Here is a 22,337-nt window from a genome sequence, read left to right as displayed (position 1 = left end):
GGCCACATTAGGTGGACACGCGTTAGGTCTCATAGCTTCTTCAGCTGCAGGCTCTGTGACTCTGGAGAGGTGGTAGAGGAGACATGTCTTGATGTGAGCCTTGAAGGACAGGTCGAATTGGGGTGGGCAGAAAGAAGTTGGTGAGGCATAAGTTGTCTAAGGGGCTGGGGGTGGGGTGTAGGGGTGTACATAGGTCGTAGCGTAGAGTTGGGAATAGGTAGTACCCAGGGAGGGGAGGAAACTGGTTTGAGATGGAGCGTCCTGCAGAAGAGGAGGAGGACAGGAGCCGGGAAAGTGTGGAATGCTCAGGGTGCTGGGCTGGAATGAGAGGCAGAGCACCAGGCTTCAGACGTTCCCCCGTTGGAGCAGCAGACTTTCAGGACATAACACCACGGGCCATGCCCAAGGCAGGTGAATGTGTGCCCTCCACCTCCTCTCCCCAGGGTGTCGCTTCACCAGAGCAAGCTTTGACTTTGACAGCAGGGGTGGTGATTATGTACCCTCATATCTCCAGAGCCTAGTCTCGAGTCCAGTGCTTCTCAGGCACTAAGGGACTTTCAAAGGCATGAACTGAGAGAGGGAAGGTGAGAAGCAGGAAGGAAGGGTGGGTCAACAGTAGGACTTGATGATGAGCTGGAAGGTCCAGAAAAGTGTCAGCCAATCCCGATCCAGGGTCAGGCAACCGGGGCTCGCCCTTCTTTGCATCCCGGAGTATCACGGGGTCACAGTACGGGAGAAAACTCACTCTTCTCGTCTCCTCTGACTCTACTGGGTCAGAGAGACTGAGCCCGAATTCGACAGTGTCTCAGTCCAAATAAACAAGACAGAAGAAATTAGATTCAAGGAGACAGAATCTTAGTTCTTTCCCTCATTCAGGGGAAAGTTGCTCTGTTTGACCAAGACTTTTGTCCCACTCATGTCTTGTTTCTGAATAAATGTCTTGTGTTCCCTCGATCATTAGACTTCAAGTGCAGTTCCTGGCCTTTAAGTGCACAAACTTAAGTTTCTCTTGCTATTGCACAGTCGGGGCAGCCCAGTGAACCCTGTCAGGAACAGGTTCTCCAGAATCTTGGGCATTACACAGATGTGCTTGAGCTCGTTAGATAAAGGCTAATTTAAACAAAAAGTGCATTGAGACAGAACTTAAAAACAACAGGTTGACTAATAGTAATCCAAAGACCAGTGTACCTCTAACCACATTTTTGTTTATTTTTAAATGTGTTTCCTTCATGGTCTTTCTTGTGGCTCACCCTGTGCAGTTTGTGCACTTGTCGTGAGTTTTACCTTCGACGTTGTTTTTGCTGAAGTTGGTTTTTCCGAGACCTTCTCTTCCTCAGAGGCTTAGTTTCACCCTGCCATCAGCAGTCGGCCAGTTTCGCTGGCAGAAGAGGCCGCAGCTCCTTCCTGTCGGCCCCCTGGGCAGAAGCATGCAGTGGTGTCTCCTACTGCTCTGGGCCCAGGGGCTGAGGCAGGCTCGCCTCCCTGCCTCAGGTACTGAAGTCTAGCCTGGGACTGGAAGGGGAGGGAGAGCGGGCGGAGGAAGGGGGAGGCTGGAGCCATTGTCTTATCCATCTGAGGGAAGGAAACACAGCTTTCAGAGCCCTGTGTCCCCTCGTTGAGAAACGGCTGTCTCTCTGAGAAGGAGATACAGTTCTGTACTAGGCGGCAGTTGAAGGACTTGGGGATGGGGGGGGTGCCAGAATGGCTGAACCAAGGAAGGAAGCAGGAGGACAGAAAGGGACTAAGGAGGAGGGGTGATGAGTTTGCTGAGAGAAGTTCACTCCTGCGCCATCCTCCTTTCTTCTGTCCTTGCGGAAACTTCTAGAAAAACATTGTATTTCCGTAATGGAAAAACCCACACGAACTTTTTGGCCAACCCAACATGTTTCCTGTGGATTAAAAAATGTCTTCGTCACAGATTCCAGAGATCCTACTATTAGAGATTTAATTTATGTTAAATCTATTTCCTTCTATATTAAATAACATAAGCAAATATTTCTGAAGGGGGCAGAAATATTTAAAAACCGTAGTATAATTTTGTTTCCCTGTTGCTTTCTGAACCGTCTGGAGCCGGGGTGGAGGTCAGTGTCGAGGATGGTGGCTTTGCCTGGAGAAGCAGAGTTGCTCTCCAAGCCTCCTTTCCTTTGGATGTCGTGACTTTCCTGAAAAATTTTCCGGGCACCCCAAATGGTTGTCAACCAAAAGAGCCAGGTTTTGTTTCAAAGGATAATGTGTCCAGCACAGAACTGGCTGCTGGAAGATACAATCAAGCAGAAGCGATGGCTGACAAGGGCTTATATTCTAGGTAGGGAGACAAGATAAGTGTGTGGAAATAGTCAATGAGTTCATCAGGAAGGTATATTCCCACAGAATATCCTAAGAGGGTGAAGTGCTACGTTGTGTAGTAATTACAGTCTGTATGGGGGAATGACAGGGCAGACTGGAGAGACTGTCATTGCAAAAATCAATTCTGGCCTAAAGCCGCCTCGGAATTTCTACGGGAAGGTTCAAGGCCAGCTGCTAAAAGTGCATGCTTTTTTTCCCCTTCCCTAGGAGCTGTGACAGGCAGAATAGTAACAACGGGGAACATTTCTGCAGAGGAAGGTGGCTCTGTCACCTTACAATGTCACCTCTCCTCCACTACTGCCAAAGTGACCCAGGTCAACTGGAAACAGCAGGACCACGTTCTGGCCATTCATCATGCCAGCCTGGGGTGGTACATCGACCCAGCCTTCACGGAGCGAATGGTCCCAGGCCCCAACCTGGGCCTCACCCTCCAGTCCCTGACCAGGAACGACACAGGAGAGTACATCTGCATCTATCACACCTACCCTGATGGCATTTACAAAGGGACAGTCTTTCTGGAAGTCCTACAAAGCTCAGGTATGCTCTCTGGAGCAGGGTGGCTGGTGACCGTCATCCTCTAGGGTAGAAAATGCATTCCTGCCCGATACTGCAGAGCGGGGCCTTCCAACCCTGGTTCACGTTCAGATCACCTGGGAGCTTTTGAATGGTACTGATGCTGGTACCCCATCCCGGACCAGTTCAGTCAGAGGGGCGGAGCAGGTTGTGCTAGGTTCTAAAAGCAGCCCGATGCTTTGAATGGGCAGCCAGGGTTGAGAACCACTGTTCGGGTGAAAGCACCTCTTACGTATATTTGTTCGGAAGACCAGTGGTTCAGGTCTTGTGAGAAAGGATCTCATTAATTAGTTTAGCATCGATCGTGCAGATTAGAATTAGCCACTAGGTTTATAAAGGATTAGAGCTCAGTGCTAAGTGTAAATGTACAGTAATTTACATTTCTGTGGTACTTCATAGTTTCCAAAATGCTTTCACTTTCATTATCCACCTGGACACTTAAACCAGTTCTCTGGAGGGTGGGAAAGGGTTGTTATCATGGCTGAGGGACAGGATAGCAGAGTCCTGATGGGCTCAGGCAGCCTGGGTCCAAATCCTGGCGTTGCTGTTGACCTCAGACAAGATTATTGGTCTTCTCTGTGCCTTGTTTTTCCCGTCTGTGAAATGAGGAGAAGATGTAAGACCTCCTGAGGAGCTAACGTAGGATTGAATTACTTACTAAAAAAAAAATGCCCTTAGAACAGTCCCTGGAACATGACAAGCATGAATTAAGTATGTAAGTAAGCATGAACATAAGTATGAAACGATCCCCCAATCCCCATCTGACTGTTGGGTGGAGGTGGAGGCTGAGGGTTGGCTGTCTGTTGCTCAGAGCGGTACAGCCAATTTCAACACAGGTGTTCTGGTTCCACTCAACTACACTCTCGGAACTGCCATTTGCTGACATCAGTGGTGTTGGAGATTGTTTGAGTTAGCAAAATATGTGTAAACTGCGAAGATGAAAGGTTATTTTAAAGTTTCTTCTCGAGTGCTACTTCTTGAGGGCCCCTGGCATAGGCCAATGCAGCACGTGGGGAAGAGCCCCCATCCTTTTCTGGTTCTGTGGAGAGCCCTCTGCAGCCCCTCTGACCCTCTCCAACTTCGGTCTCCATCAGTCCTCTTTCCCTACCTGTGGCCAAGGCAGGAGACTGAGTCCTCAGAGCAGGAAGAATACATTCGGGGGAATTTGGGCTCCCCCCCAGCTACTGGTACCTCGTGGGTACTGAGGGTGCCGCCCTTGCCCTAAGTGATTACATGCTTTAGCCATCCTCCTGGCAATCTAAGCCCTTTGTTAGGAGGAAGAGCGGCCCGGCCTCTGCTACACCCTTCTCCTTTCAAGAATGCCCTGGACACCCGGGTTCTGCCCAAGTTCCTGGGAAGGAGGTGGGGATGGGATGAGGCAGCCTGGAAACCCTTCCACTTATAGTCCAGCACACATCCTGACGATAGTCCTGTTTCCCTCACACTCTCCTTGGGTCAAGCATCACTCATATTTTCAAAACTCTCTTCTTAGCTTTTCCTCCTTGCATTTACATTTTACATCTTCATAGAACTTCACTTATTCATGCTTTAATTCATGTCATGAGTATTTATTAAGCACCTGTTAGGTGCCAGGTGCTGGCAAAACAGCAAAGGATAAAGCTCCGGAACCTTACTCCCTCCAGGGTCTCACAGCCGAGTTGGAGTAAGTGTTATAGGCTTAAGGTGAAAGGTTATATGCTTTTTTACTTCTTTGTACTTTAACGTTCTTTCAATTTTTTTTTTTCATATGTATTTATTTATTTATTTTGGCTGTGCTTGGTCTTAGTTGCGGCACGTGGGCTTCTTAGTTGCAGCATGCAGACTCTTAGTTGTGGCATGCATGTGGGATCTAGTTTCCCGACCAGGGGTCAAACCCGGGACCTCTGCATTAGGAGCGCAGAGTCTTACCCACTGGACCACCAGGGAAGTCCCTGTTCTTTTAATTTTTAATTAAACCTTTTTTATACTAGTATGATTATAAATATGAAGTTTAATAAAGAAAATAATCACCTTCCGGTTTTTTTCTGGATGTTATTTGTTTCCCTTCAAGATTATGACTGAAATTGATTTTGTCAAAAAGAGAAAGGATTGTTAAAATGGTCTGCGCTGGTGTCAAGTGTGTGGGGTACACCCCTTGAGAGATCAGGCATTGATTTCATGACAGGCCTGGCAGATGCTCTGCTGTCCAAAGAGATGGACTTGAAGACGCCAGTCCTGTGGTTAGAGAAAGGCCTGGCCAATTCCCGTGCCCGTGCCCTGACGCTGAGGCTTCCCTTGTAATGGTTGCCCTTTGCTTCCGGCCTCTGCCCACTCACCTTTGTTTTGTCCTCTTCTAGTGGCTGAGCACAGCGCTGGGTTCCAGATCCCACTGCTTGGAGCCATGGCCACAGTGCTGGCAGTCATCGGCACAGCAGTCATTGTGGTGCTCACACTGGCCAGAAAGGTAATGACTCTGGCTGCATATCTCAGTCCTGGGCATCCCGTCTCTGCCATCCTGGTCCTTTCCTGTCGCCTGTCTAGAAGTGATCTCTCCCACTGTTCATTGTGCCTTCTTCACAGTCCTTGCTCTGCCTTTCAGTGGCATTGTTTATGCTCTTTTGCTGTCCCTTCCCTTGTCTGGGAGCTCCTGAAAGGTTGGATCCGTATCCTCCCCATCTTGCTGTGGCCTACAATTCCTGGCTCCTGCTTGTCCCTTAAGCCACTCCTCTGAGAGTTTGATTTAGCCACTGTGATTTTGATGCGTCTTGGGCATCTACTCTGTGCCAGCAGTTTTTGAACATTAGCTCCTTTAATTTTAACAACTCTTCAGTAGTGCTGGGCTATCTAGCACTTCCGCAGAATGAGAAATCAACACTCCAAAAATTTAGGGGTAAAAGGTACATGGCAAGATGAGTAGGTTGTAAATCCTCTGTTACTCTTGCTTAAGGGGTCACGTGGCTGAAAGAGTATTGGATGGGGAACTGGAAGTTTCTAATCTCAGCACTGAGTGTGTGATGATAGGGATGCTGTTTCATCTTCCAAGTCTCTGTTTCTTCATATATAAAGTGGGGATTATGATTCTGCTCGCTCTGTATCACAGGGTTGTGATGAACAGGTGGCATATTGCACGTGAAAGCTTTGTAAACAATGAAGAAATATATCCACATCCTTGTGTCGTAACTGGTAGTTAGTGATTAGAAGAGGCAAGAATTCCCACTCCTGTTTTGTCTGCCCTGTTGGGTCTTTTAAGCCATCCCAGGTTGCCTTAAGTTACTAAACAAACACTTCGGGGAACACAGGCCTGTGATTCCCAGCACTGTTTTCCACCTTGTTTCAGATCCTCTTCCCTAGTGCCTGACTCACTTTCCCTCCAACTCTGGTTCCCCTCCGTTAACAACTCAACTCTGCAGCCTTGCTTTGCTCTCTTTGGACTGGTACCTGGTGCTGTTATTCCTGATACCTGTGGGTTTACAGTTACCACTTTATTTTCTTCATATTTGTTTTGCCTGTTTTTTTCCCCAGTCTTTCTTGCTGCCTTTTGAATTAAGTACTTTTTATTATTAAAAAGATCTATTTAGTAGTTATGCATTTTTCTTTTCTTTTAGTGGTTACACTAGAGATTACAAAATAGATCCCTGATTTATTAAAGTCTAATATGTATTAGTACTTTCATCATTTCTTGGATTTTGCAAGAACCTTAGAACACATTAACTCTTTACCTACTTCCCCAACTTACTGCTATTATTGTCATGGATTTTAGTTCTCTATTTTAAACTCCAAGGAAATGATTTATTGTCTTATGAGCCAATATTCATTTAGATTTACCCTTTCTGTTGCTCTTCACTTCTTCCTGCATGTTCTATCTTATAACTAGGATAGTTTTCCTTCTGCTCAAAGGATATCCTTAGCATTTCCTTGTGGGCAGGCATGCTAGTGATGAATTATCTTGCTTTTTGTTCATCTGAAAATATCTTAATTTTTCCTTAATTTAAAAGTGATATATTTGTTTTGCTGGGTATAGAATTCTATGTTGGCAGCTGTTTTCTTTCAACATGTGGAAAGTATTGCCCCATTGTCTCTGGATGCTCATATTTCTGTTCAGAAATTACATGAGAATCTTATTTTTGCTCCTTGGATGATAATGTTTTTTTTTTTTCTGGTTCTTTAGAAATTTTCTTTCTCTTTGGTTTTCAGCAATTATATGGTGATATAATTGGATATAGTCATCTTTGTATTTATTCTCTTTGGGGTTTGGAGTGCTTTTTGAATTTGTAGCTTGATATCTTTTGTCAGTTTTATATCATTCTTGGCTATTATTTCTTCATGTATTACTTCGTTGTCCTTGTTTTCCTCTCCTTATGGAATTCTAATCATGTGGTATTTTCAACATTTTCACTTTTTCCAACATCTCTTACCCTCTTTTCTGTATTTTCCATCTACTTGTCTCATCAAATGTTTTCTTTGGACATGCCTTCCAGTTTACTAAGTCTCTTCTTTGATGGACCTACTCTTCTGTTAAACTCATCCCTTAAGTTCTTAATTTCCATTATCATATTTTTCAGATCCAGGATTTCTATTTTGTTCTTTGTTTGGATAGTTTAAAGTCTGCCAAAATTCCCAATCTTGTTTTTAATTCTTTGAAAATGTTAATCATAGTTATTCTGAAATCTGTGCCTGATACTCCTATTAATTGGGTTCTCTATGGGTCTTTTAATATTCTCTCTTTTTGCTTGTTTTTTGGACCTATCTTACCTTTCTGACTATTTACTTTTCATTGAATGCTGTATTTCTACATGAAAACCTGTGACCATAATTTGAGGCTGTAGATAATATCATCTTCCTCTAAAGAAGATTCCTTTCTGCTTCCATCAGGTAACTAATCTTCAGGCAGTAGCATTCCCATCACCTTAATTAAATCAGTAGTGAGAGGATTTAAAGCTGGATTTAATTTCTGCTACGTCCTTACTTGTAGAGTGCAGTCCTTTGGGGTCCCAGCTCAAAGCCTGTAGTGTTTGCCAGAGTCTTCCTTCCTCGGTGGCCTCTGAACTCTAAATTTTGTCCCTCCAGCTAGAAATTCTATGTAGCTAATTTGCCTCTCAGCCATGACTTTCAGGCAATTTCTCTAGGAGAAAATCCATACCCTTCCCAACCCCACAATGCTCATCTCATCTCTCTGGGCTTCCTACTCCTGGATCTTGCTCCCCAGGCCACAAATTTCTCACTGATTGGATAGATTTCTGATTAATACAGATAGATGTTTATAATATTTTGTTCAGTTTTTCTAGCTATTCTCCCTGGAAAGGTTGGTTCAAAGCAACATAGGCAATCATTGTTCTACCAGAAGCAGAACTCCTATTTCTTATGTTGTATTTCATATCTGCACTCAAAGGCTGACTTTTACAAGCAGAACATATTTACCCAGTCCACCCACTCTGTACCTTTGGCTATATTGGGTCAAGACCCCCAACTCAAGTTCTAGCCCCTCTGTACCTGATTCCTGAACAGCCATTTAGCCTGAATGTGGCCAGGTCACTGCCAGTCCCAGAGAGGGAGGGATGTGGACAGATGTGTGTTCTTAGGCTCTGGTTCCATCTTGCTTGCTTATTGTGAGCTCTTGTCGTCTTTTTCCTTTTCTCCCTCTCTCAGAAATGGACCATCCTTTGACTTTCTCTTTTTCTTACTTAACATCTATTTTACTATTTTACTCTTGTCACTCCTCTGAAGACCAAGAGCTACTTCCCTCTCCAGGCCTCAGAGTTGAGATGAATTACACAAACTAGAATTGCTTAATAAGAAAGTGCTATTGTAATGTTCCTCCACTTAGACCTCATGGTATTTTGCGTTTTAAACAGCCTTAATTCTATATCCCTGCCTAGGATAAAAAAATTGTATATATTTTCCTAGTGTTAATTCTGCTTACGGAGTTACACTTCTGTGCACACTCATGTCTATTACCAGTAACTCATCTTGAACACTTAGTCTAATATCTTACATCTTAAATTCTCTTAGTTTTCTGTGTAGATAAACTCAGTTTGCTTTCTGTAACCTACCATCAATAACTAGGGTACTGATGTAAAAATAACACGTTCCATTTGACACATGTTCTGTCTTCAGTCAGATCTACAAATGAAGAGAGCCCAGGAACACTCACTCTAACCTTATTTTACGGAGAACAGATTGGAGTGAGGATGGGAAAAGGTATTTTGGTAGCAAAACTAAAGTCTTGTTCCCCTCTGAGTTACAAATTGGCCAGGTCTCCCCCAGTCACTGGTCTAACAGTGCTCCAGGCACCTGTTGGACCTTGTTAATTTGGTCTAGAGGAAGTGAAAGAGATTCTCCAAATGGTAGGAAAGCTCATGTGATAGGTGAAAGTTACATAAAATCTAATACCAGAAGATGACTGCCTGGTCCACCAACTTGCCTACAAAAATCTATTGTCTTATGGTTCAAACCCTCACTTCCAGGTTTATGAAACAAACATTGAGATTGCTGACCTACCTGGTTCACAGAGATGTGGCCATTTATTCCTTGTCATTCAACAGACATCATGGAACAGAGTACTGGGGATCCAGCAGTGGCTGAGATGTGGCTAGTGCTATCGAGGAAGTCAATGACTTATAGTATTTTCATTTATGTCTTGGCTATCACAGTAGACAGGTTTAGTAAATGAAACCTCTAGGGGAAGATGAAGGAAAGAGAAGTGATTGACTAGAGGGGAGAGGTGAAGAGAATGATGATTGATCTCTGAGCTGGGCAGGGAGCTGTTATGGTGGTTGGTGAACAAATGTCCTCTGCTGTCACCAGAGCTCTGCAGCTCTGGCATGGACATATGGAAAGCTCTTTAGAAGCAGCAGAACACATTTTCCTGTTAAGGATTAAGACTGGTTCATTTCCAGGCCAGTATCCCAGACCAACTTTGGTCATCTTTGTATAAGGGAAGGGGGAAAAGGTGAAAAGAGAGAGTCCAGTAGCTATTAAGTTCTGTGGCTCCCTTCTAAAATGTTTTATTCATCAGCCCCCTCTTTGACATGTCCATTGCTTCCTGTCTAAACTAGTTCCTCTCTGTTTTTTCATGTGCTTTGGCTATAGTTTCCAGTCTTCTCTCTCTCTTTGCTCAAATGCATTTTATACCTGTATTATTCAAGGTCCATCAGGGAACACATAGTATTCTCAGCATGAGTAGTTTGAGGATAGTTTAATAAGGAGATTTACAAAGGACTGGGAAGCATATAAGGAAACCATAAGCGGGAGTGTAGGAGTGTGTTGTTACCAACCCTAGTTCTTTAGGGGAAAGGAGAGAAGATGATTACTGGAACCTGGGAGGGAGGATGATGAATAGGACCTGAAAAGAGACAGTTGTGTGGAGGGACCACTTTGAGAAGTACTGTAATCTTTGATTGCAGGCCACAGCCAGTCCAAGTCCACCCTGCAGAGAGAATGCCAGGAGAATATATACCCTCACCTCGCACTCTTTCCCTCCATTCTCCTATTGTTGCTTTGCATTGGCTGAACCCAAACTCAAGCCAGAGGACAAGGGAACTCACTGATTCAGTATGCATAGTTCAGTCTTCTCTGGGCACAGAAGAGGGTGCAGAAGGTTGGAGAGTGACATTGAGGGGTGAACAGACAGTATCCAAGCCAGTACTATTATAGACCTGGAAATGGGCAAGAAATCTTGACTTTCCATGCTTCCGTCTACTCTCATGTATCCTTGATCTTTTGATTATACATTTAAGCAATACCCTTGTTGGCTGTCCATCTATATTTCTCCTAGGAACACACTGGGCTTTATTAGCCATCTTACTATCCCTGTGGGCCAGGCTTCCTTGGCTGCCATTGCAGTAGTTACATCCACCTTGTTTCTTAAGTGCTGCCATCTGTCCCTATATTATTTTGGCATCTCCTCATCCCTCTTTCTACCAGGGATCCAGTTCTATAAAAGCATTGCCTACTTCAGCTCCAGCCTATAGAGGAGAGACATCTCTGAGCCCCTCAATGACACTGGTGCTCCCCTAACTGGCACATTCCTTTCCACCTCAGCAAAAGGGTGTCTTCTGGATCTTCCCAAGAAACATAATCAGCTGTTGGATTTAAAAAATTACTTAGTACAGGAATTGGCGAAGTTTCTTTGTAAAGGGCCAGGATCTTTTAGCTTTTGTGGGCCTTACGGTCTCTGTTGCAAAAATTCAGCTCTGCCATTGCACTGTGAAAGCATCACAGACAATATGTAAATGAGCGAGTGCGGCTGTGTTTCAATAAGTCTTTATTTATAAACACTGAAATTTGAATTTCATATAATTTTCATGTTTAATAAAATACTGTTCTCTTGAATTTTTTTTCAATCACTTAAAAATATAAAATCCACTTTTAGCTCGTGAGCAGTACAAAAGTCTGTGGTACCCCAGATTTGACCCATGGGCCTTAGTTTCCCAATCCCTGATTTAGTAGACTGTATTGGAAAAAACTCTGTTTGTCTGTCTTTTCCTCTTCTCTACTCTTAGCACTGCACAGAACACTTCTGACACCAGATGTGTGGGTTTACTGCCACACTGACCAATTCTCCTACACCCCCTGAGTGTCCTACAGTCAGTCCAGTTCTGACACTATCTGCTTGGAGTTAACATCAGGTTAGGGGCTCAGTCCTCCAAGACTGCCCTCCTTCAGATGCCAATTGCAAGTCCCAGGTTGTCACCTGTACCTTTGACTGACGGGCTGTATATTGAGGTTCCTATAACCCTCTCCTCGGATTCGATAATTTGCTAAGACAACTCACAGAACTCAGGGGAACACTTACTTACATGTACCTGCTTATTATATAATAAAGAATTTGATAAAGGATACAGATGAATACCCACATGAAGGAAATACATAGGGTGAGGTCTCGAAGGGTCCTGAGCACAGGTGCTTCTCTCCCCCAGGTGCTGGGTGTGCCGCCCTCCCAGCATGTAGATATATTCATCAACTCCAAATCTCATACTTCTGGGATTTTTATGGAGACTTCATCGCTCAGGCATGATTGGTTATTAACTCATTTTCCAGCCCCCTCCACTCTCTGGAGGATAGGGAGTAGGGCTGGCGGTTCCAAGCTTCTCATCATGGCTTGGTCGTTCTGGTAACCAGCCTCCATTCTGGAGCCCAGCAAAAGTCGCCTCATTGGAACAAAAGACACCCCTGTCACCCAGGATATTCCAAGGGATTTAAGAGCCCTGTGTATGACATTCCTATCAGTCAGGATATTTTAGGAGTTTAGGGAGCTCTGTGTCAGGAACTGGGGTTAATAGAGACCAAATATTAGCAGGAACTGGGGGTAGAGACAAATATATGCTTCTTACTATTTCACATGGGTCTATGATAACATCTCCAATTCTCTGAGCATTTTGTTTCTTTCTTCCCTAGTTTTCCAAAGCACCGTTGGCATCTCTGTTGACAGCTGTGTCCCGGGGCCTTGTGAGGGTGTTAGATCTTGAGCCATGGGATGTGTCCTAATATTGACAAATGATGTGTCCCTCATCCAGTCTTAAGTTCTACTCACCCAGCCCTGATCCACTCCCCTCAGGATTCACTCCCAAACATACTCTCCCAGTTCCACCAGTATGTGTTAGCTCCTTTTGTTACAACCTCTCTCCTCCCTCAGCATACCCAGGATTCCCTCAGTTAGTGTAGGTTGAGATTTTTGCTAATTATGGGCCAATGGCCAATAGGGGAGGGGAGGCAGGTCCTGACAGGACCCATCTTCCATCCCGGGGAAGGGGGTCACCTCTGCAGCTCCAGATGATGCAAGAGAAGCTGGTGGTTCAAGGCTCCCAATTGCGTCTACCAAGAGATCCTCCTCCCAATGCACAGAAATGCCTCCATTCCCGCCCAGACCCTGATTTTGGTGGAGTCTTGCCCAGGCTTAGAATTCAGCCATCTTTGAAGTTCTGTCGCCCTTATAGGTAGGTTCTCTGCCTGCTCTTCAGTGTTGGAGGTGAGCGTTTCTTTAAATGTTGCCAAGGAAGAGGAGCTTTGATTCTCACACTTTGCTTTCAGTTGCTGGTAGATCTGTCATGTTCTCGTCTCAGTCCAACAGCAGAATTTAGTAAAAGCCACCCAATCCCACAGTCCTAACCAGGACTGTCTGCTCTATACTTCTCAAATGTCAGAGCTGTTGCACCAGTTCATAACCCCCTTCCCTTTGTGTCTCTTTGTGTCTCTTCCCACACACATGGTGTGTCTCTTCACCACCAGTGGTGGGGTCTGTATTCCCATCCAGCTGGTGAGGGATTCCCCTCCACAATCCCATCCTAGAGTCTGCCTTCTTTAGATTTGTTCCCAGACATGGAGCCTGGCATGGGAATTCCGGTGAGAGTGACTTATTGGGCTGGGCTCTCAGATGAAGAGTGGTGAAGGAAGCAAGGTAGGGCTAAGGGATGTGGTTTCGGGGGGAGATGTGGTTGAAGCAGATTTGGTCACACCTTGAGGAGGGGGCCAGCCTTTTGAAAACCCACCTCAGCCAGTTGTTGACTGTTGGCTGCTCACCAGGAAAGGTCCAAGAGCAATTCTCCAGAGAAGGGGCAGCTGTGAGCCACTCATAGCCTAGATTCCCAGTGTCTGGGGAAAGGAGGCACTGGTCAGGTGGTGAGGCGATCTGAGCAGGGCACCAACAGTATTCCCTACAGACCCTGAGAGCCAGTAGGTTGAATTATTTAGGAGTTTGGCGTTTGGAATCAGACAGACCTAGGGCTTGGATCCTGGCTCTACCACTTGAGTAGCTGGGCCACCTAACTTTGCTGACCCTCACCTTCTTCATCTGTAAAATGGGAACAATTATGGTATTGCCCTGTTAGGGTTGTAGAAAAACTCGAGTCATATAATTCACATAAGGCCCCTGGCATTTTTCCTGGCATGTATGAATAACCATTATTTCTTAAGTTCTTATAATTATTATAAAATTTATTTACTGTAGCACCTCATGATACCTGGTGCTCAATAAATTAGTTATATTGCATAGATTGATTTGACTAAATGAATGAATGTTATTTGCTAAGCTACTATTGGGAAAAGTGCACCCAGGGGAACTTCTGTGAGGGCAAGGAGAGATGGGTGTGTCCAGCTGCAGGACAGTGACTGCCAACTGTCTGTTCTCACGTTCTCCAAGAGGGTAACATTTGTCCTGCAAATCTCCACAGTTGCTATCGTCATAGCTTCGTTTGGTCTTTTAGAACAACATCAATGCCTTAATTCCAGACTTGTTTTTTACACTGATTACAATGACAGGGTTCCCTATGCAGGATGGAATGAAAACAGAACAGCTGAGAGACCCGGCTCAGGCATATTTACATTTCCCAGAGGATTTTTGGAAGACAAAATAGTCCTAAGATTCAAAGGCAAGGGTAGGCAGTCTAAGAATGGGAACGAGAACACACCAACACAAAAAGCCACAATCAGCTCTCTGAGAAAGAATCGGGTATCTGTATTTTTTAAATGGATAGGGTTGCATCAAGGGATGTAGGACTTCCTTGAAGCCAAGAATCAGCTTGACCTACGATAACAACCCTTTCCTTCACACCTACAGTAAGGCGCAGCCACTTCTACTGAAAAGCAATGAATGAAACAGTCCGTGGGCCCCAGCTCCTCAGGGCCCGCAGTGAGGCCGCACCTGTACCTTCCGATACGTGTTCAAGGCGCCCATCCATGCTGCCCACCCTCCCGCTCAGCCTCTCTGCGTCTACTTATGTCCTGCAGAGCTTGACACTAGCCAATGAGGATGGTGCTGTTTCCTGTCCTGGAAGCAGTGGGGTGGGCAGAATGCAATTTGGTTTGTGTTTGTTGTTATTTTCCAAGCCTGTGTGTGGTGGCTCTTTGTGAGTCTGTCATTTGGACCTCCAGTGGGGCTAGGTGACCGGCTTTAGAGCAGTATCCACGGAGGCCGAGAGGATGTCACCTTTGCATTGCACACCATCAGGCGTTTCTCCTGCCATCCCGCCTGTGCCTGCTGCTCTGATTTTCTTGCCTGTGAAGCACAACCCTCACCTACGATGCTGTCATATGGACGTGATGGCTGATTTCATATCCTTGATTTTCCCAGACAGGTTTCACGGTCTATCGTCTTGTCTCATAAGTGTAAATGTACTTGTCTGACCATGAGTCCATATTTTGATTTGGAAGATCCCGTTTATTTAGATTTGGGGCCAGGTGGGGGGAAGCGAGCAAGGAAAGAGAGAGAGAGAGAGTGAGTTTGTGTGTGTTTGTGTGCCTTTCAGTCCTAAGACCTATACTGAGCATCTGTTATGAACTCCGAGGTTACCAAGAGGAATACAGCACAGATCCTCCCCTCAGGGGAGCTCACAGTTTGGGGCCTGAAGAGACAGAAGGGTAAACAAATTCCAGGCAGCAATGAATGTTACAACAGAGAACCCCCCGGGACCGTAGTGGAACACACAGGAAGGATGTTGCTCTCCCGGAAGATCAGAGGCGTCTTCTTGGACAACGTGCTGTAGAACCGGGTCTGGAGGAGTGAGCAGACAGCTTTGCAGGGAACTGTGGTGAATGGACAGTGGGAGGAGAGGCAGGAAACAGTGCATGGCATTCGAGACACTGCAAGATGAGAGGCAGCTTGGCTAAGAAGAGCATCGTCTGGAATCCCACAAACCCAAGTCAGAACTGGGACTTCACCTGTCTGAACCTATCGGCTCACTCACAAGTAGAAACGTCGATAGGGTTGTGCTGAGATGACAAAGAAGCTAGCCCGCTTGGTGCTCATAGTATTTTCTCAATCAACGGTGCCTCTCTGGCATCCAGGCCCTATACCGGGAGTTGGGCTGTTGGTTGGGGAAGCACTGCAGCAAATGAAGCTGGAAAAGTGAGTGTGGCCATATCGCAAAAGGCATTTTGGGGGGGCATCACACACAGTCTGCTGTGGGGCGTAAAGCGAAACTACATGTGGCGTATGGGCTTGCTGTGGGTGGAGTCACAGGGTGGGTCTGGAGCTCAGGGGGGAAGCCTGGGCTGGTTTGGAAAGGGATCTGGGGATCCCTAGAGGACAGAGGGTGGTTGCAGATGTACATAAGGATGAAGTGTCGAGTGTGCTGCACAGAGGAAGAGAGAGTACCGGGCGCGAGAAAGCAGAGACCGAAACCCCGAGGAACTTCTTTACTTGGGGAGCTGAAGTGTCGGCGGCAAGAAGAGCAGGCCTGGCCGCGGAGGAGGAGAAGCGGAGAGAGTGATGGCACGGGGCCCAGGGAAGGAGAACATCTCAAAGACGAAGCGGTCAGCGGCGTCAGAGGCAGCGAGAAGGAGTAAGAGAGAGCTGGGACTGGAAGCCGCCTGCCCAGGCTCAGCAAACAGGCAGGAGCGCGTGGGCCGCCGTGCGCGTGTAGCCCGGAGCCTTTCCGGGGCGCGGTTAGTGCTGAAGTCTACGGTGAAGAGGCTGAGAAATTAAGGGTTAAGGAACTGCTGTGGATAAGAACACAACTTGTGTGTGTGTGTGTGTGTGTGTGTGTGTGTGTGTGTGTGTAAGAAAGGAAGAGATCATTATAACTATGGATCATTCTGGGGAGTAACTTTTAAATGACATCCCCACATACTCACTTTGTAGTTTTTTTGTTTTTGGAAGAAATCTCTCAGAATCCGTTCTGCGGAAGGTGGCCTCGGGAGGAGGCTGTCTGAACAGGAGGAGTGGAGGCCCGGCGTCCCGTCCTCCCCGGGCAGCTGTGTGCGTGCGGACGCCGGCCTCTGCAGGGAGCAGCCGGGAGAGGACCGCGCAGAGCCCGAGCCGCACGACTACTTCAACGTCTTGAGTTACAGAAGCCTCGCGAGCTTCAGCTTCCCCGCCGAGGAGGGCTAGCTCCCGGGGGCATCCTCTGGGAGACACAGTCCTGCCTGTGCTATCACAGATGGACGTATTGGCGTCTGCCCGTCACGTGTGTGTGTGTGTGTGTGTGCGCGCGCGCGTGTGTCTGTATGCATGTGGACGTCTGCACACGCGTGTGTGCGGGTGTGTTCGGTTGAGTGAATGTATGTCATCCTCCTCCGTGTCTGCATTCCCTGTACCCTTCCCTTCTGTTCCATCTTGGCAGATCCCGGGGAGGAGCCTGTATCTTGATTACCAATGCAAAGTTAGAAAACCAAACAAACACTTGACCTGGTTTCGAATCTGACAGTTGGAACAGACCCTGTGGCTGCGATCTGCATTCCCCCTAAAAGCATTGGGCAGGGTTCAGGGCTACAGGATTCTGTGGTGGATTTCGGGGATGGGGTGACTGCAGAGGCACCTCGTCTCATTTGCCACTGTCGTCTGCGTCAACGTTCACACACCCAAGGCGTTTTAGGACTAAGGCATGCTACCAGCTTGTATGCGGAGATTGGAGGATGACTAAACCATTGACTCGGGTCCCAGCCCTTTGAGAACTTACAGTTCAGTGGGGAGACAACATTTACATTAAAAAGTAGTGAGGAGATAAGGGTCCAAGACACAGGCCTTTGGGAAGACATGTCAGGTGAGGGTGAGATGGTCAGGATGAGCTCATCTGTGGGGAAGTGGCCTGAGAGGATGTAGGGAACAGTGAGGCTGGGCTGGGAGAGCAGGACTTTTGTCCAGGGAATTCATAGATTCTAAAGTTGGGAGCTGAAAGTCCCACATGGAAGACCCTGGCATCAAGGGAGCCAGCAAGACTTCACATTCTGTTCTCTGGGCAGACTTTCAAATCTCCTTTTGCTTGAGGTACGCAGAAGCTAGTGATGATCTGATATAGAGGATTGTAGGCTCTTCCAGTCACGTGCGTTGGGGAAGCCCACAGAAATGGTGTGTGTCTACTGCAGGAGCTGTAGTTCAGCCCTAGGGCCGAGATCCACCTCTTCTCTATCAATCTGCCATTGAGCCTTTGAAGAAAGAATCTGTTTCCCACCGAAAGGAAAATCTGGATTTTAAAATAGGGACTCTTCACAGGAAAACAAAGGAGGGTGATGGAAGTTTTAAAAAATGAGCACCTCAAACTAGCTGCCTGGAACCCTTAAATTCACACCCTGAGCTCTTTGTGCTGGGGTTAGAGTGGCATCTGAGCTGCTCATTTCTGTTTAGCGGGCATTCAGGCTTTATCCTCCCACCACCTCTCTTAGAAGAATGAGGGAGGTTGGGTTTATAGGAGACTGATTTTCTTTCATGGGCACAGGAACTGAGAGAAAATGTGAAGCAAGACTGTCCTTTACCAATGGTTAAAATGGAACATTGCCCTGCTTCCTGAGAATTAGGCTGGTTGAGTGAGGAGACAATTCAACTGCTACTCCTCCTTGCATTTTGATTTTGATTTTTCTCAGTTCTCTACCAACAAGTATGTAGTCAGGAGCCATGAGCTGAAATCTGTCCAGAGTGCCAAGTCCTTTGGAAGAAAGATAGATACCTGTAAAAATGCTGTTATTTGCCATGGCAGTTCACAGCATTTTTATTGCAAAACTAGTGCAGATTGGTTGGGAGTAGAAGACAATTCACAGTTCACAAATGAGCTAACATATAATGACAAAAAGGGAGTGGTGGTTTGATTTGGAAAAGGACATTGGGCTGAGGCTGGACTGACAGTTGGGTGTTATTTAACATGATTATGGTAACAGGGAAACATTTACAGATGCCATTTGGATGGTGCTAAAAATACAAAGGAGCCCATAGATGTTGTAAATGGGACAGGTTACTAAAATGAGATTGAATTAGACGGAAAATAAATTTGAAAGTGAAATTCATTGAACCAGATTTTCCTTGGAGACCTGAGAAGACAATCCCCTAAAAGCCAGATTCCTGGAGACATGCCTGTCCAGTACGGCAGCCACTTTCCACATGTGGCTCTCACGTGGGATGTGGTTAGTCCTATTGAGATGAGCTGTGCTAGAAGTAGAAAATACATGCCAGATTTTGAAGACTTAGTGTGAATAATAAGAATGTAAACTGTCACATGAGTAATTGAAAAAAATATTGATTACATGTTGAAATTATATTTTGTATATTTGTGTTAAATAAAATATATTATTAAAATTAATTTCACCTGTTTCTTTTTACTTTCTTAATGTGGCTACTGGAAAATCTAAAGTTGCCTATGTGGCTCCCATTGTATTTGTGTTAGACCACGCAGCTGTAGACTCTAAACCCAGCCAAGGTGGTACCGGGGGAGGGTGTCTATCACTGACTGGTGGGCTCTGTCTGTCTCTCATTCAACACAGGGCTTGAGGAGTCTTTTCCCTCTTATTATGTCTTTTGAGAAGTATAAGGAAGGATCACAGGAGAGATTGAGGTGGGAGACCACTAAGTGTAGACAGGAAGAGCTCCTAAACTCTCCTGGATCCCCTCTTAGATTCCATGATAGGGGGAAGGGAGAATAAATGAATCAATAAATGTGAGTTCGAAGAAAAATACGTTTACTGACTCCCTACCCCTTATTACTCCACATTCTAAGCCTGGGCATATAGAGTCTGATCTGTAACCCAAAGAATTATACTGAACAAATAAGAGAGATTATGAGTCATGGAGCTTTGAGGTAGATGACCTTCATGAGTGGCTAGAACCTTCCCATGCAATTTTATTTCATGACTTGCTCCTTCTCAGCCTGCGGGCCCCTGGAAATGAACCATCACGGACTCAGGTTTATACAGATTCCATCAGTGCTGGGCTGGACAGGCAGGGTGGCTGTGTGTGCTGCACATGAATGGCAGCGTTCTGGTGGGCTCACCAAACCCCACCAAAGGAGGGAGTCAGCAGCATGGCTGTAGCTGCCAGCTGTGAAGTGTGAGTGTTTTGTTCCATCTTCTGGTTCTTTCTAGTCCTGCAAAACTGCAGTAATCCCCCACATCCACTCCAAGCACACCTGCCCAGAGGCCCAGGAGAGCCTTATGCGTGTAAGAGCCTGAGTTTTCTGGAAGTCAGAATTACATACTTTGATGCTTGAGAGAATTTTGTTGTTGTTGTTGTTGCATAAGTTAGAGTCTAGGACAACACTATCCGATAGAACTTTCTCTGATGATGGAAATCCTCTATACCTGTGCTCTCCAACATGGCAGCCCCTAGCCACACGTGACTATTGAGCACTTGAAATGTGGCTAATGTGACTAAGGAACTTTAAATTTTATTTAATTTTGATTAACTTAAAAGTAATGTAAATAGCAACATGTGACTGGTGGCTAGTATATTAGATATCACGATTCTGGTAATCGCCTTGCATGTGGAACAAACACAGAGATGAGTGTCTATAAGCCATTGGATGGATCTGCAGATGTTATGCATTTGAAAGGGCTACCACCAGGAAGAAACATGGAGGTGTTCTTCTGTTCTCTTCTGTCCTCCTTTGATCGAGACAAGCATGACACCAAAGGCAAGCTGTGCATTTACTTATTTCAGACTCTTCCCCAAAGGTATCTGTGGTAGCTAAGTGGTTCATATAAACAGGGCAAGAACTGACAAGAAGTTTGCAACTCACAGGTGTTATGCAGGAATAGACTTGCATCACAAGACTTGCCTTGGCCAACAGTCATCCTGACTTCACGTCAGAAGGTTGTTAAGAACATCGCCCCTGCCACTAAAAGTCTAGTTGATTTTATAGAGGTCAAAAGAGCAGTAGCTGTGGTGTCGTGGATTGGGAGTCAGAATACTTGTCCAAGTGCTGAGCACTGCTAGTTAGCCTCATGACATTGGATGAGCCACTTAACCTCTTGATCGTCATTACAAATGTTTCCTTATTTGTAAAATGGTAATAATAATATCTACTTTATAAGGTTCTTGGGGAGATGAAGTAAGGTAATGTGGTTGAGTGTTTGCAAGCTGTAAAATGCTGAATTAACGTTATTATTGTGCCTAGCACTGCTTATGGTGCCACAGAGGCCCCTGGGGGGCATCAAATCTTGTTGGGATTTAAGGAATGCTAAGACGTTGCAGATATATCCTTGAGGTCTGCAAGTTCTCGGTAAGTATTTAAAACTTCTCTGTGTTAAGTGTGATGATAGTCTTTAGAAAAGTCAAACGTGTCTTTGATATTGATGACCTTCTTTGTCATTGTCTTCAGTCTTCATATTTGTGTTTCTAATTAAGTTGATTTCAAGACAGGGAAGCTTAATTCATAAAAGATTCATTTGCTCCAGGAAGGTGGAGAGGTGGAAGAGTTTGCAGTAGTTGAAATACTAGGAAAGTGATGGGAGAGTTGTTCTTACTTTGTACCCTGTCATGTAGGGCCACGGCATCAGGACCCGGGGCAGGCAGTGCACCTCCCTTTGTGAGCAGTGACTTCAAGTCAGCAAAGCCTCATCCAATATTTGTGTCATTTACCTGTACTTATTTTTATTTTAGTTTTTTTAAAAACTGAAGTATAGTTGATTTACAATGTTGTGTTAGTTTCAGGTATACAGCAAACTGATTCAGTTATACAACATATACATATATATGTGTGTGTGTGTGTGTGTATATATATATATATATATATATATATACACACACTCTTTTTCAGATTCCTTTCCCTTATAGGTTATTACAAAATATTGAGTATAGTCCCCTGTGCAATACAGTAGGTCCTTGTTGGTTATCTATTTTATATATAGTACTGTGTATATGTTAATCCCAAAGTCCTAATTTATCCCTCCCCCACTTCCCCTTTGATAACCATAACTTTGTTTTTTATGTCTGTGGGTCTATGTTTTGTAAATAAGTTCATATTTTAGTTTTATAATTCTGTAAGAGGTATAAGCATAATAGGTTTACCTGGTTTTATGTTTGAGCATATTTCAGAAAGGGTTTAATAAAAATACATTCTATTAATTATTAATTAATGTATTAATAGGAATTATAATAAAAATAATCACAGAGTCTTCCCGTGGGGAGGGGTCTGTGAGAAGTACTTTCTTCCTTTGTAAGTATATACACATTACTCAAGTTTGAGAAACACTGGTGTGGTATATATATCATTGGATTTCAAAAATTTGACTTTAGGCACTAGTTTATTAATTGTTTTATATTGGGAAAGACATATTTCTGAACTTCTGTTTCTGTAGGTTAGTGTAATAATGTTTCACAAGGTAATTGTAGGGATGGATAAAGTGTGTGAAGGAGAAACTTTGTAAACTGTTAAGTGCCGTATGAGTAGTCCGTGTGCCATTTACTATTGCTATAGTCCATGTATAAACCACACCACCACATTTTCAACAGGCAGGAAAGAGGCTTCAGGAGAGATGATGACGCACAGAGAGATCGACTCTGGGTGAAGCTGGCTGGCATCATTACGATGTTGCTAAGAGTCACAGAAATCAAAAGGGGAAGATCATGCATCAGGAAAATGTTTCCTTCCTTTTATTTTGTACTTCCTAGAATATCAGGTGAACTTAGGGGCTCAGTGATTGAGTTGCAAGAAGTCAGTATCTAAATTCATAGAGGTCACCTTTCAGCCCGGATTCTCCCCATCCCAAGCCCATGCCTGGGTAGCTTTGTGTTCCTCACA

General features: G+C 45.1%; 1 protein-coding gene across 1 annotated transcript; it reads left to right on the top strand.

Moving 5' to 3' along the window:
- Positions 1 to 1,427: 1,427 nt before the first annotated feature.
- Positions 1,428 to 18,784, top strand: TIGIT (T cell immunoreceptor with Ig and ITIM domains). Its single transcript, XM_067737262.1, has 4 exons — positions 1,428 to 1,491; positions 2,554 to 2,883; positions 5,256 to 5,362; positions 16,475 to 18,784. The coding sequence occupies exons 1-4, from the start codon at positions 1,428 to 1,430 to the stop codon at positions 16,721 to 16,723; spliced, it is 750 nt and encodes a 249-aa protein (XP_067593363.1). The 3' UTR covers positions 16,724 to 18,784.
- Positions 18,785 to 22,337: the final 3,553 nt, after the last annotated feature.

Source organism: Pseudorca crassidens, chromosome 5 (assembly GCF_039906515.1).
Source record: "Pseudorca crassidens isolate mPseCra1 chromosome 5, mPseCra1.hap1, whole genome shotgun sequence".
Classification (NCBI taxonomy): domain Eukaryota; kingdom Metazoa; phylum Chordata; class Mammalia; order Artiodactyla; family Delphinidae; genus Pseudorca; species Pseudorca crassidens.
Note: the sequence above shows the minus strand (reverse complement) of the source record. Positions and strands in the feature narration are given on the sequence as shown.